This window comes from Drosophila biarmipes, chromosome 2R (assembly GCF_025231255.1).
Source record: "Drosophila biarmipes strain raj3 chromosome 2R, RU_DBia_V1.1, whole genome shotgun sequence".
Lineage (NCBI taxonomy): Eukaryota > Metazoa > Arthropoda > Insecta > Diptera > Drosophilidae > Drosophila > Drosophila biarmipes.
The window spans coordinates 16226310-16240067 of NC_066615.1; the positions used below are offsets into that span (position 1 = coordinate 16226310).

Here is a 13758-nt window from a genome sequence, read left to right on the forward strand (position 1 = left end):
TCAACCAGTGTTGTGATAAATACTCTTAGCTTTGGGGGAAACGAAAGTCTACGCATTCTGATCAAGGCGAAGTCACCACCAATTTAAGAATCAATATTTTTGAAATACCCGCCTTGCATAATAGCGCTGCCAAATCGGTTGAATCCAAGTTGCCACACTATTTTGCACTTATCTTTTGACACACAATGTGAAATGGTTGAAGTCTTTGCTCGAAATGTATATTTTCAATTCACACCTGGCTACATGAAAGAACTGAATCGGTGTTGCCAGACCTGGAGGAGGCGCCATTATTTGAAATCTTACTTTTCTTTTGGTTCGAGTAAATTAAAGAAGTTAAATTTGTGTGAATTTGAGTATATCTTGAAGAAATTTTTGAAGAGCTTAGCTGAAAAAGCAAAAGCAAATATTAACAAAAAAAATAAATAAGAATTCCATAAAATTGTCGAGTTAAGATATACATTAAATAAATAATGAGTGACTTAACTCAGTTGTTTATGTTACAAAGTTTTAACCTTTACTTTCATAACTTTATTTTCTTATTCCCCTGTGATGAACAAGTAAGTTTGTCTCCAAAGAACCTTAGGTCTGTATCTCAGAAAAAAGAAAGTGTTTATTGAACAAAGTTTACGAAGAAGACTGCTTGTTTGGCTATTTTAAGAGTAAAACTTTACTTACAAGCCATTTTATGGTGACAAGTATAGAAATGTATGTAAGAAATCATACAACGAAAACTACAAAGAAGTACAAAATGCTTCTTGCTCTTGGCCACTTAAAAAATAAAATGGCCCACAGCACTTGGAAAATCAAATCGCTGAGAGTAAAGTTGCCAGTTCCAGGGAAACTTTTGCCAGCCGCAATGTTTAACATTCTTGCGGGATAAAATATTTAGAATTGCTGGCAAAAATTTAATCAGCCCTGGAAGAAACACATTCATTACGGCTCCCTTATTTATTCTATCGGCTTGGAACGACAATGTGCCCCAAACTCCGCTTTACGAGGCCGCAGTTAGTGAGTGCGATGGGTGGTATTTCGGGTGTTTCCAGCGGGGTCCTTTGGGGGGGGTGGCAAGTGGAGCAGTGACAGCTGCCCTATAAAATATTAAAAGTCGCACATACACACTCACAGAACCGGGCTGCAGAACCTCGTGTGATGTAATCCATATTGCGAGCCGTGTAACGCAGGAAGGGTATACCATTTATACATATATACATGCCGCGCTGTACATAAGACACATGACTCCTATGTGTAGGGTGCATTACATGGCCCCACATATATTTAGAACGCTTCTGGCCCACCTACAATTGGATTACCAACAACAGGCTCTGGGAAAAAGGAAAAACGATGGAAAGCTCCTTGGGCGCCGCACCCACCCACCCCCCGCCCCTTTTGGCGCATGTGCCACAGCCGACGCCTCCGTCGCTGCCTCTTTTATCGATTGACCCAATTTGCGGGCACATAGTAGTGCGGCGCTTTTTTATCTCACCAGCCCAACCCAACCCCCCGACCACCGACCCCCGACCGCCGACTAAATTGCGCCATTCGCAGTGTGTACATATACAAGTTGTAGCCACCCCCGCACATTCCAATGGTTTCCTTGTCCTTTCAACGTCCTTTGCTTTCCACACGGGAAAATCACACTCCGGAGGAGTTTTCGAGAGGACCTTTCTTCCTGGAGAAGAACTAAGAACGAAGAAAAAGACTTTCAAATTAGCGACTAATTTTAGCTCAAGGTTTTGGTATGTATTGGTTTTTATGGCTAGTTCAAGAGTTTTGATAGCCTAGTAAAATGATAAGTATCTTGTAGCCCAATAAAAGTAGCTTTGCAGTACATATGCAAGAATTTTATAAATTTTGAAATGAATTTAAACGTAGTTATAATTCTACGATTTTGGAAGTTCATCTTAATTCCTCTAAGACTTCTATACCTTTCGAAAGTTACTTAAATGGAAGAAATTTATAACCCAATCTGTAATGATTAATATTAGAGAGTTTCTGTATGTTCCCTGCTTCCATTATGAATTCGAAGCTATTCTACAGATTTCTAAACAATGTTTAAGGCCGAAAATTTCCCAATCTCCGTACAATGCACCACATAGAGTGCCCCCAATTTATCATCTGGCGGGTTTATCTGCGGTCCGAGTTTTCCGTCCATAAACAAGAAGAACGCCCATTCCAATGCAGCGTTTTGGCCTAGAAAAGAAGCCAGAGAGAAGCCAGAGAAAAAAAAGAGAAAACAAAGAGTGGAGAACGGAGCACTGGGCAAGTAGCAGACTTTTGATCGGGCCCCGGAGAAGCGACAACAAAGCGCTTGTTTGATTATGCTGGCCAAGCATAAAGCCCCCATGTACAAGAGCATGCCGTAGATACAAAACACAGATGTACATACACACACGACACGTGTAATTGACCTACTTTCCCCACTCGAAAAACTGTATCTGTGTGAGTTGCCTGTCCAGCTATTTGGATGGCATAGAAAAAGACGGAAAAAGAGTGGTGCGAGCGGAGGAGGCGGCTGAAAAAGCTCAAAGCCTAGATAAGATAAACGAAACAAGTACGCAATTACTCACCCAGAGTCGCCAAAGGCATACGTATATATCTGTAGAACCCTGATCGTGTGTAATAAACCAGAATTTGTGTAATTAAAGCAGGGAAAATGTGAAAAGTATCTTGCAGATACACGAAGTATATAGGAGCTTTTGCCGCCAACAAAGCTCACAGATACGCTTGGGCCACAAGCGAAATAGTTTGTCGCCCTGTAGCGAGCGACATTTGTTGCCCTGCGGCTGGCGACCTATTTACTACGACATATCCATCAGATACATGCACAGAACAATTGAAAATACAACAAACAGAAGGGGTTCCTGAGAGATCCATTGGAATGCGGCTGGCTGCGGCATCGAGCCAAGCTGAAAATGCGAAAACGCTGAAAATCACCGCCCACTGGAAACGATGGCCACAAGCTGAAAGGTACAATCGAGCCACGAAAGGCAATTACACGCTATCTTTTGGGTACCGCAGATAGTTCTGTTTGCTCTCCGGCGCGCCACTGATAAAGGGCAATTAGCAGCGAACATGTGCGGCAAAACTGGAGAATCGAAAAGACCAGAATGTCTGACAAAAAGCAATGAAAGCGCAGCGCTAAGCGAGCAACTTAATTAATTAGTTTCGACCGAAACGCCCCTCTGCCATCTCGCATCTTTCACACAGAGAACAAATCAATACTTTCTCTGAGTTTAAAAAATATCTTTAGCGTTCTATAATGATACAAATGTTGCCGCTCTGAAATACTAAAAGTTTTTAAGTTCTCAGGATATAAAAAAACCCTCAATATAAAATGTAAAATATATCTCAGAGCAAGAAAACCTGAAAATGGGTATGTATAATAAAATGATCTTGATCACCAAAATTACCAAAATAATAGGTATGCAATCCTCAAAGGCAATATCTATAATGCCTAAACAGGAGTTGAGTTATAAGATGGATGCATTACTTTTTTGCACAGTGCGGAGACTTGCTGGCCGCACTTTGCAGTTAGTCAGCAAAGTAGCCAGCAAGTCGCTGGCCGCGCTTGCCGTGTTTGCCGATTGTTAACACGCCGTCGTCCGGCTATTTTCGCCGCTGATGTAATCACTTTTTTCAGCCAGAACCCGGCTGAGGCCCCTATTCAAGAAAAACAGCGCATGTAACCAAAATCAGTTTCGATTTAGTTCCGTCAGTCAGCGGATCGCGTCGACCCGCAAAATACCCTATACATCGTCGGCTCACAGACATAACATAAAGAATTTACACATCAAGTAGATAGCTTAACCTAGGATTAGTCTTAGAGTTTAGTCTAAGGTTTTGTGATTAGCTGCCTAGGGCTTATTAAAAGTGGCTCAATCGGAGCGGTCCGGACTGGAGATTCCTCCTGGTTCCCCGGCAAAGGTCGCAGTGGCAACATGTCCATGTTCCTGATCAGCTGGCATCGATCTAATGAGCTCGGAACGTCGTCGCTTAAGCTCCTGGCGCGACGAACTTAGCCTCTTGCTCCTCTTCATGTTGGTAAACCTCACGTATATTTTACCCCGCCTCTCAGTGCGGTAATAGTGGAGCTGCTCCTGCGGGTAAAGCTCCAGGATCTCGCTCTCCAAGAGGTGACTCCTCTGCAGGGTCAGGTGCAACTGGTTTTCCTCGTAGAAGCTGCACACCAGCTGGATGAGCAGGAGGCGCTGCACTGCATCCAGGGGCTCGTTGTGTCCAATGCGATCCATCAGGACCTGCGCCCTGGCGCCCGAGGCTCGCAGGATGCCCAGAATGCTGACTTCATGGTCAGCAGCCGCACTTTGCTCCTCCTTGCTGGCTGATGCTCCCCCCGAAGAGCCAGGGCCCGGTTCACTTTCCACTCTCCTGGGTTGCTGCAACGCCATGTGCTCCTGCTTAACCATTATCATCGCTTCGTTAGCAGCCTGCGTAGGCGGCTGAACAATGGGCAATGGAAAGGCAACGGGCAATGGCATGGGTTGAGCGAGGGCCACCAGCGATTCCGCCGGTATTGTCTTTGCGAGATCGTCGGGCTTCGGTGTGTCTTCCAGCTCGGATGGAGGGCCTGCATCCAGGGCGGTCTGCCCAGGGAAATGGGACTGCGCCTGGGACTGCGATTGAACCTCCGGGCAGCGGCAACCGGTGCAGTGGACCGACCCCTGACCCTGCACGCCCTGGAGCGGCACGTTCAGCCAGCGGCGCCAGCGCTCCAAGTGGTGCTCGAAGCGAATGCGGGTTCCGAAGCGAAAGTTCCGCAGCAACTCGGACAGGTGATGACGTTTAATCATCTGCAGCTCGTCTACGTTGATGGCCTCATCTGAAAAACAGTTTGTAAAATAGTCATCAATAGGTTTTCTAGGCTGAACATTAGGTTATCTTTTAATTAGATAAATAAATTATTAGTTATGAGCTTCAAAATGTAAAAAAAATTATTAAAAATATTCTCTAAAATTTCAAAGTATTTTTTTTTTGTAAAACACGTTATTTTTTAAATGGCTCATGATCAAAAACATTAAAAATAATAATATTCACATGGGATTCATATATTTTTTTCCATTAATTAAAAAAAAAACTTGATAAAAATTTTTTTTATGTTATAACTTATTTAACTTAAGAAATGTTGTCGCATAATAATCTAATTATTATTTTATTTAAATAATATGTGCTTAAAGTAACAAACTAAAACGCATAAAATATAGTTTACAAAATTAATGGCTATATCCTTACTCAACGAAACAGAGTTTTAAGATTAATAGACAGCGACACACTAAGGGTTAAAGTCGCGTTACGTTTTCGACCGCTCTTTATCGTCGTTTATGTTTTGGTTTGTTTACATGGTACATACATACGTACATGCATACATACCTTGAAGGTGCGGCAGCAGATCTGCAACATCCCAGGACTGCAGAAGCTCGCGCAGCTCCTCATAGTCCTCCTTTCCAGCCATCTCGAGCAGCTGTAGGCCGTGCGATTCCAGGGTGGAGTTCTCCACAGATCCAGCGCCACGTGGCATCTGCGGTGGCGATGATGTACACGGATTCATTCGACTACAACCGGGCGTACATCCTTTCGTCACGAATCAGAGTGCAGCACTGAATTTTGCAACAGGCGCGTTGTTCTCTCCCGTCCCTCGCCGCACACAAACAGGCGCACACATATGTACGGGTTTCGTTTCGGTTTCATCGCCTTCTATTCTTCATCGTTTTTGTTTCGTTCATTCGTAGTCGGCTTCGCAAACTCAACGAACAGCGTATGTACCAAGGGCGTAGTCGGGCACGGGAAAGGGGGTCAGCTGCCGTGCCATTTAAAAGGTTTTCATCGCTATGAAATTGAATAATCAGGTTTTTTTTTGGTTTTTGTTGTCTAACGGTGAAAGTTTTATTTACTAATCCACCCCTCTGGATCTAGTGTTGACTACACTCGTGGTATGTACACATGTACAAAGCCACCAACATACATTCATGCCTGCAAAATACAGCAGTTGTTTTAGTTTCTTCGTGTTTTTTTGTAGCTGTACATACGTACATAAGTTTGTTTGATTGTTTATTGATAAATTTAGTACCAAGCTAGCGCTACAAACATTTTACAGTTTAAGTCGATAGCTCACTACCCTTATTTTTATTTAAAAAATTCTTACGCTATGTTACTACATTTCATGAAGTATACATCGTACATAGCTACAATTTAAGAAGTATGAAAACGTACGTTGTTCATACCCGTGTATGAATGTACATTAGGGGTACATTAGTACATTAGGGGTATTCACTCTCGATCAGTAAAATCTTGATCTTAAAGACTATATGTAATTTTTCAAATTTGGAAATACAAGATATGAAACTAATTTTATTTTTTACTTAATGATTTATCCAGTTTTGAAAAAGAAAAAATTTAACAACAAATGTGTTTTTCTTATAATAAGATACATTTTTCATTCTTCACTTTGCATTATTTCTTATGCTGCAACTACCATAACTCTGTTTAAAACTTAACTTTAAAACCATAGTAAATTTTTAAAGATTATTTTTGTTTTTGTAAAAAGGGAAGTTAAGTAACTGTACTGTAATCTTAGGACTTCAAAATTGAAATCTTGAAGGCTTAAGGAACCCTACAATACTATATTCTTTAATTCTTTCTTCTTTTTAAACTTTTTATCGTCAAATTCTGGCTTTTCTTTATTCCTGGAACGGATATTAAATGGTCGGATTGCTTTTTCCAGAAAGGGGCTTAGCTTTCTCCTCCAGCGCGGGTAAACCGATCGCGGAGTGAGGAGTAGTTTTCCGATTCTGAAAACTGGGTGGTGGAGGGAGGCAGCTCAGCGGTCACTGACGCTGACACTTCTGCGTTGCTGGGTGTTTGAAATATGGGTTTGAAATTCAACCTCAAGACGTCATCGCCATCCGTGGCTCATAAGTGAAGTAGCTGGCACAGCGGTTCAATGAACTTTCTTTTGTAAATGTTTTCCTTTCCTCGCTCTCTCCGCGTCCCTCCCTCCGTCTCCCCCGGCTCCCTCCCTTTGTTTACTTAGCTGCATTGTCGCTGTGTGTCTGTGTGTCTGCGTCGGCCGCCCTTTCTTTCTTCTTTCGTTTTTTGGACAACGACTTTCCGGAGTCGGAGTTTCGGTTTCTTCGGTCTTTTCGGGTTTCCTCTTTCAAAGAGGGGAACTGCAACTTGTTTGGTTCAAATGCCTTCATTAGCGACGCACTCGGCCGGGGAAGTGCGGGGAGCCAAATGGGAATTCCGTGTCACGGATTCCCGGACTCCGACTCACCATCCCAGGGCAAGCGACCTCCTCATCCCCTGGAGTCCGTTTCGGCTTACGTTTTTCGCAACCTCTACCTGACCTGAGGGAAATTCCCCTCCCAAAGAGAAAAACCGCTCAATGATATGAAAAACTCATACCCGAAATCCGTAATTCAAACGCCGAAAACCTTCTAATTATATTCGTTTCAGAGGCAACGAGCTCTTTGGCTACCAATTAGACGCAGATTGTTTGCCTTTGGCCAAGATTGCGGACAGGAAATCCAGCGCTGTCAAACAAGTACCTCTAAATTGGTCATTAATGAAGGAAGATTATTTGTTTATCGGGAGTGATAGTTGATAGAACATTTCTAGAATGAACAGATTTACACAAAACGGATCTTGTATCTTCAAGAGCAGTTCTTTTAGAAAAATATCTGAGATAAAAACACAATAATAAGGCTAAAAATGAGAGATTTCTGAAGTTCTAGAACCTACGTAAAAATACATTAAACAATTTGAATACATAAAATGGATCGCATACTCTAAGATACTTTTCATGTTCCCGTAGACAAATATAAATTAAAGATATACAGATACCCATAAATCGGGCTCATATCATATGATTCTGAAGTTCTGGAATCCATATAAAAATACATCCAACAACTCGGACCCCTTATCGTAGGGCTGTTTCCCATTCACATGCAACAATTAATGAGACGAGCTGATTGCAGGCCTTGCATGCTGAACTTCCTGAACTGCGCGATCCAGCCATAAATTATAAAACCCATTTTACAAGGAAACATACATTGTAACCCATGTATGCAAATGTCAGCCAACTGGTTCCGTTTCAAAATACCCTCGTCTGTCGCTGCAGTTGCATTTGGAGAAAGGAAAAAGTAAGCAAAGGAAGAGGAAGCCCCTGATAAGACGCAATTTCTATCCAAGTTATCATTGTAATGAAAAATTCCCTAACCGCCAGGTAGCATAGCGAAACAAAGAGGCTGTTTCTGCCCCTATATGTTCCATATGCAGGGCGAATTGTTTCACAGTTTCACAAAGGGAAACTGCGGAAGAATGTGAAAACATGCGCAATACCGCCCGACTTTCCAGGGAGGTTTTGAGGTTTCGAGGCGGGAAAAAGACATCTTGGGGGCCCCGTGAGCAGCGGCGTCGACGTCGGCGCCGCGCCTCGGTGACCTACACACTGGCACACCCCCAAAGACCCCGCAAGCCACCCCACCTCCCCCCGCAGAGCGCCAAGTACATGAAAAAGCTTATACAGAACCCAACTCTATGTACACTTTTATGGCCATGTGCCGGGGCTTTTGGGGCTCCTCGTCCGCCGCGCCCGCCGTGCTACGCACATAGAAACGATTTTTGGCCGAGCAGAAAGCGAGTTGGAGTCCGATGGGGCATTCGCCAATCTTGATCCGCTGGCACTAGACGCGTTGCTCACTCGGTGGCGAGTGTATGGGTGTGTGGCGCGCGGTTTCGCTTATCAGTTGGCTGATAAACCAGTTCCTGAAACAATCTGAACCGAGTAAGTAACGAAAAACGGACGAGAATCTCTAGATCGAACCATCTGCCACATGAAATGGGAATTATGTTGGCTTTCGTTGCGGAAGTCGCATTAGAGTGAGTCATATGGAAACTTTCCAAGGGCTTTTTCACCACATTCTGCTTGGGAGTTGGAAGAAAAGTGTAACAGAAAATGTAATAAATAGACTTAATATACTAGATTTGCCATTTAAAAAACCATTTAACGGACTTTCATAAACTTCTAAAGAAAGTTGTGTTGTATTATAATGATAAGAGGGTTACAGATTAGTTTGTGATACAAGGCTTTTGGGATATAGTACACAAAATAGTTCGGTTATGGGGAAAAAGAGTATTTCTTGCCGAGTAAACACTTTTCTTCATGGAATTTCGACCTCATAGTGTCGGCCCACTGATAACAGCGCTGGCTTTACCCCCGCCGACATGGCCCCATGCCCCCAGCCAAATCACATCTGTTTAAAGTCCAACCATCGACACCGACCAGATGCCAGATGCAGATGTCGGGGCAGCTACCATTAAATATTAATAGTCTTTGGCAAGCGGCCGACCTGCAGGCACTATAATTGCATAGAATTACAGAACCCCGACGAACGCTCTCGGCTGCAGCGCTCGACATCGATTTTTTCTAGTTACTCTCGGCGACTAACTCTCTAATTAGTCGCTAGTACGTGTGGGCTGTCCAAGGTGTACGGCTTTTTGTTCCCAGACCCCAGAGCGCAGAGCCCAGCTGATGGATTAGAATTTAAAGTTCAAAAGCTCGGTCCACAAGGCTGTAGCAGGCCTCCAATTAAAGGTGGTTATGCTGTGGGATTAGAGAAACCTGTTTTCAAACGGCTACCCAGTAGAACCACTGAAAACGCTCAAAAAACATCGTTTTTGACAAGATTCTCATTGGTGGAATGCAGTGAAACAAATTGGAGGTGTCTTTGGGGAAAGAAAATCCTAAATGGTCTTGTTTCCCAGGAATTTTATTCTGAAAATGGCATTCAAAAGTTTCGATGCTTCAAATTTACCAATTCTACAACAAATAAAAATAATTACAAATTCTACAAGTGAAAAAAAAATATTTTTCTGAATTTCTAATATTTTCAAAATTGGTTTCGAGAACTGAATTTGAAAATTAACCCTTAAAACCCCCTGCAACTCCAAAAACCGTTTGTGCGTGCTCGGAGTAATTGAAAGACCTTCTGCGAAGATTTGGGGGAAGAACCAAGAAACCAAGATACTAAGATACCAAGCAATTCGTGCCTGGAGCGCATTAACTTTTAACCCAAAAAAAGACCGACGAGATTTTCTGGTCTTTTTCGGTTTCTGTTTTGTGGTTAAGTAAACGTAAACAGAGACGAAAATTAAAAGAAATCACATGCACGCACGTCTGCAGAGCGAGCGGGACGGCGAGAGCGCTCTCGCCAGCTTTCTTTCGCCCTCTTGCTTTGGGCTTCTCGCCTTATTCCCGTGTGGCTTTTAATTTTCGAGCATAAAAACATAAAACGCAAAAGGCAATTGTGGCGTCATCGCCGAAAATTTGTTTCGCTTTCGAACTGGTTTGAAGATTTTTTTCTCTGTTTTTTTTTACCGATGTCGTCATCGCGAAGATCCCAAAAATTGCATCAATTTCCGCTTTTCGCCTCCTTTCCAAGAGCGCCCCCGCGGATCCCGTTGCCTGCCAACCGAAAAAGAAAAGAATTGGAAGCAGGAACAAAAACAACGGTGCAGCTGCAGCTTTGCGTGCCAAGTGGAAAATGGAAGCAGTGGGAGAATGGGAAAGAGAAGAAGACGGGGGAAGGGGCAAGATTCGCAAAAGATTCGCGCGCCAATAACCCAGTTTTCAGTTTTCCGCTTCTAGTTGCCACTTACTCGTGCACAAAGAACTTTCTGTGCGTCTGTGTGTGCAGTGGAAAAACTGGTATATACTTACATATGTAGGTGCCTGCAAAAGTACATAGCCAGCACATAACAAGTGATGACACACTTTGGCACACATGTTCGCCAAGTACATACATACGTGTGCCTGTGCCTTACAACTCATCAAACTAACCCACTTTCTTTGGCCAACATGCAGATTTCTAATTAGATTGCAGGTTTATCTTTCGTAATTTACATGGTTACGTTGCCTTTTCAATGGAAAAACAACGAGACGCGGAAAATTTCATCAAAGTGCGCGACAGGGCCACAAAGCTACACTTCAATGGAAAACCAGCAACAACAAATGTGTGTCAGCGACAAGGCAGCACGCCACACACTCGACATAGAGCCGTTTATATACAGAACGGAAAGCTTCGTGCTGCCCTCCCGCTCGCACTCGCGCGGAGTAGATAGCGCTGTACTGTACTTGCGCGCAACTCTACACAACGCCGACGTCGACGCCGACTCTCCACTCGCGCGCTTGGAAGCGATTTTGGCTCGCGTTTTTCCGTTTTGCGTTTCATTCGTCATCGAACCTCGAACAGTGCGGTTGGTTCAGCGCTTGCAGCTCAGTTCGAAATATAAAGCCAAACACAAAGTACAAAGTAATATAAAAACCCTGCATGGGAAAACCCCCAAGGAGAGCCAGCCGAGGGCGATAGAGAGCGAAAGAGAGGCAGAGAGCGAGCGAGCGCGTCCTACGCTGTTGCTAACGTCGAAAATAGTCGCGACGGTTGAGTTGATTGAGTTGGTGGTGGTTTTCCCCAGTGAACTTTGCCTGCAGAGCCATAAATCAAGAACACCCAAAGAAAGCAGACAATTCAAAACTAGCGAAAGCAAACCCCGCGCACAACGATTACGTAAAGAGCAGATCATTCGCAAGGAGAGCCGCATTAAAAAAGAACCTACAGAGGGAGAAGGCAGCAGGAACTGGATGACACATTTCTTTTTCCGAATCAATTACGCAACTTGCAAATGGCGCTGCCCGCTGTTGCTGTCTCGCTCGCGCGCCCGCTCGCGTGTTTCTAAGGCCCCGCAAATGTGTGCTTTTCATTATCGGAAGACGAAGACAAACGGCAAGTCGGGGAAAAAAAACCCCACACACATACATATTTTTTCACCCAAATTCGAGGAGAGGGAGAGAGCGAGCGCAAAAGCTCCGGCGACGTCATATTTTTATGGAACAGCACGGACACCGACACCGACACACATACCTACGCACGCGTGAATTCTAACGAAACGCTTTCGCTTCGTTCGGTTGTGGCTTTCGTCAAGTCCGTTGCCTTGGTTTCGCTTCGTCAACTCGCGTCATTTGCAGCTGCACAGCGGACAAAGTTGGCCGCGTTTTTTCCGCGCGTTGTTGCCTCGCCTCTGCTTCGCCTTCGCGCCAATCTAATGGAATTTTTTGCGGCCGCGAGTGTGTTTTTCGCCAGCCAACAGTGCGGACTAGTTTTTCATTATTTATCACCGCAGCCACAGCTACAGCTACTACAGCCACACAACGTAACGTACTGCAACCTATGTGGGAGCGAGACGGGGACTCACTGTGCTTATTAAGAAGTCAGTCTTTTTCTCTCTCCTATACAAATTGCGGGCGTATCACCAATAGCTGGGCGCAGTGCCTCGAATTAATCATAGCTTTGTGCCTACTTATTAAGCAGACTTGTTTGTAATTGAAATGAATAAATGCCCTCTATATTTCCAGCAGCAGCGCAGCCATTCAACTGAAACCGTTTGTCTCTTTCCAGTGTGTGCGCTCTTCTATCCTTCTCTCCTCCTCACCAATCACTTTATTACACGTTTTATGTTTTATCATTCCACACACACACACACTCTCGCACACGCAAGTTTTGTGCGAGGACGGGCAAAGCTAACGGGTGGGAGGGAGAGGGCGCGCCGAGAACCGTTACGACAGCGCGTGCTTGTTGTTGGTCATTTTGCTGTTGCCAAGAGTGAATGATATATTATTGCTGTATGGAGGCAAATGAAACTGTACAATGAACGGCGGTGGGCAGGAGGAGGAGGAATAGAGCGAGCGAGAGAGGCGAACTAGAAGTACAACAAAAGCGAAACTTACGTAAACACGCATGTCAACGCATCGGTGTGTGTGTGTGCGCCTGAGTGTGAATTGTGTTTCTAGTTTTTCGAAAATGAGAGGTAGAAAATCAAGTATCTAACGACGAATGAATCATATTGCGATTCCGCAGAACCAGTCGCCAGACCTATAAACAATCTGCGCTCGTCATGGGATTCTGGCTGGCACTTATTTCCCCCATTAATTGAGGCATGTGACTAAGAACTGCAACTGCTGGTGATGCAATTGCCGCCGTCACTGAAATTATTTAGCAAAATTATATAAATTGGCTTTTCAGGTGCGCTCGTTGCGCGAATCATTCGAATCACTCGCCTGGAAATGCAGATACACGGCGAATGGCATGCCATCAAAGCGATTAGAGATATTTTATTAGTATAGAATACACAGTGCGCGAGGTAATTGCCTCGCAGAGCGATTTGTGTTTTCTGTGGACCTTGGCAGTTCACACAATAACTATAGACTATTCGCAATGTATAATTTATTTTTGCATTCGAAACTTCGACTTTGCAGTCCGGAGTCGAGGCCCCTGTCTCTTTCTAACGCCTGCAGCAGCTGACCTTGGCAGCGAGACAAAGCCCGCGGACAAACAAAGCGGCGGGAAAGAGACGGGCGATCGGAGCAAACGGTTCTGTCTATATCTACAGTACGATCTCTATAACTCGATTTAGCCCCTCTCTGTGTTCAGTATCCTCTAGATACTTAGTGGTTCCGTCGAAATACTGCTGGGTTTTAGCTTGATAAATGTGTCTTTTAGATAAACCGTTAAAAATAAGAGCTAAGTATCCTTGGGTAAAATAATTTTTCATTTTAATAAAATTTTCTAATAAAATAATTTTGTTAAAAATATATACATAGCTATTTATATATATAGCTGAAAAAAAAACTAAAATAAATTCCAAAGATGTTTATTTTTTACATTAGTTTTATGTGTTACTAAGTAT

At 43.7% G+C, this 13758-nt stretch overlaps 1 protein-coding gene across 1 annotated transcript; it reads right to left on the reverse strand.

Moving 5' to 3' along the window:
• Positions 1-3683: 3683 nt before the first annotated feature.
• Positions 3684-5968, reverse strand: LOC108036644 (uncharacterized). Its single transcript, XM_017112920.3, has 2 exons — positions 5386-5968; positions 3684-4837 (listed from the first exon to the last, which is right to left on the reverse strand). Exons 1-2 carry the CDS (start codon positions 5561-5563, stop codon positions 3876-3878), a joined length of 1140 nt encoding a protein of 379 aa, XP_016968409.1. The 5' UTR covers positions 5564-5968; the 3' UTR covers positions 3684-3875.
• Positions 5969-13758: the final 7790 nt, after the last annotated feature.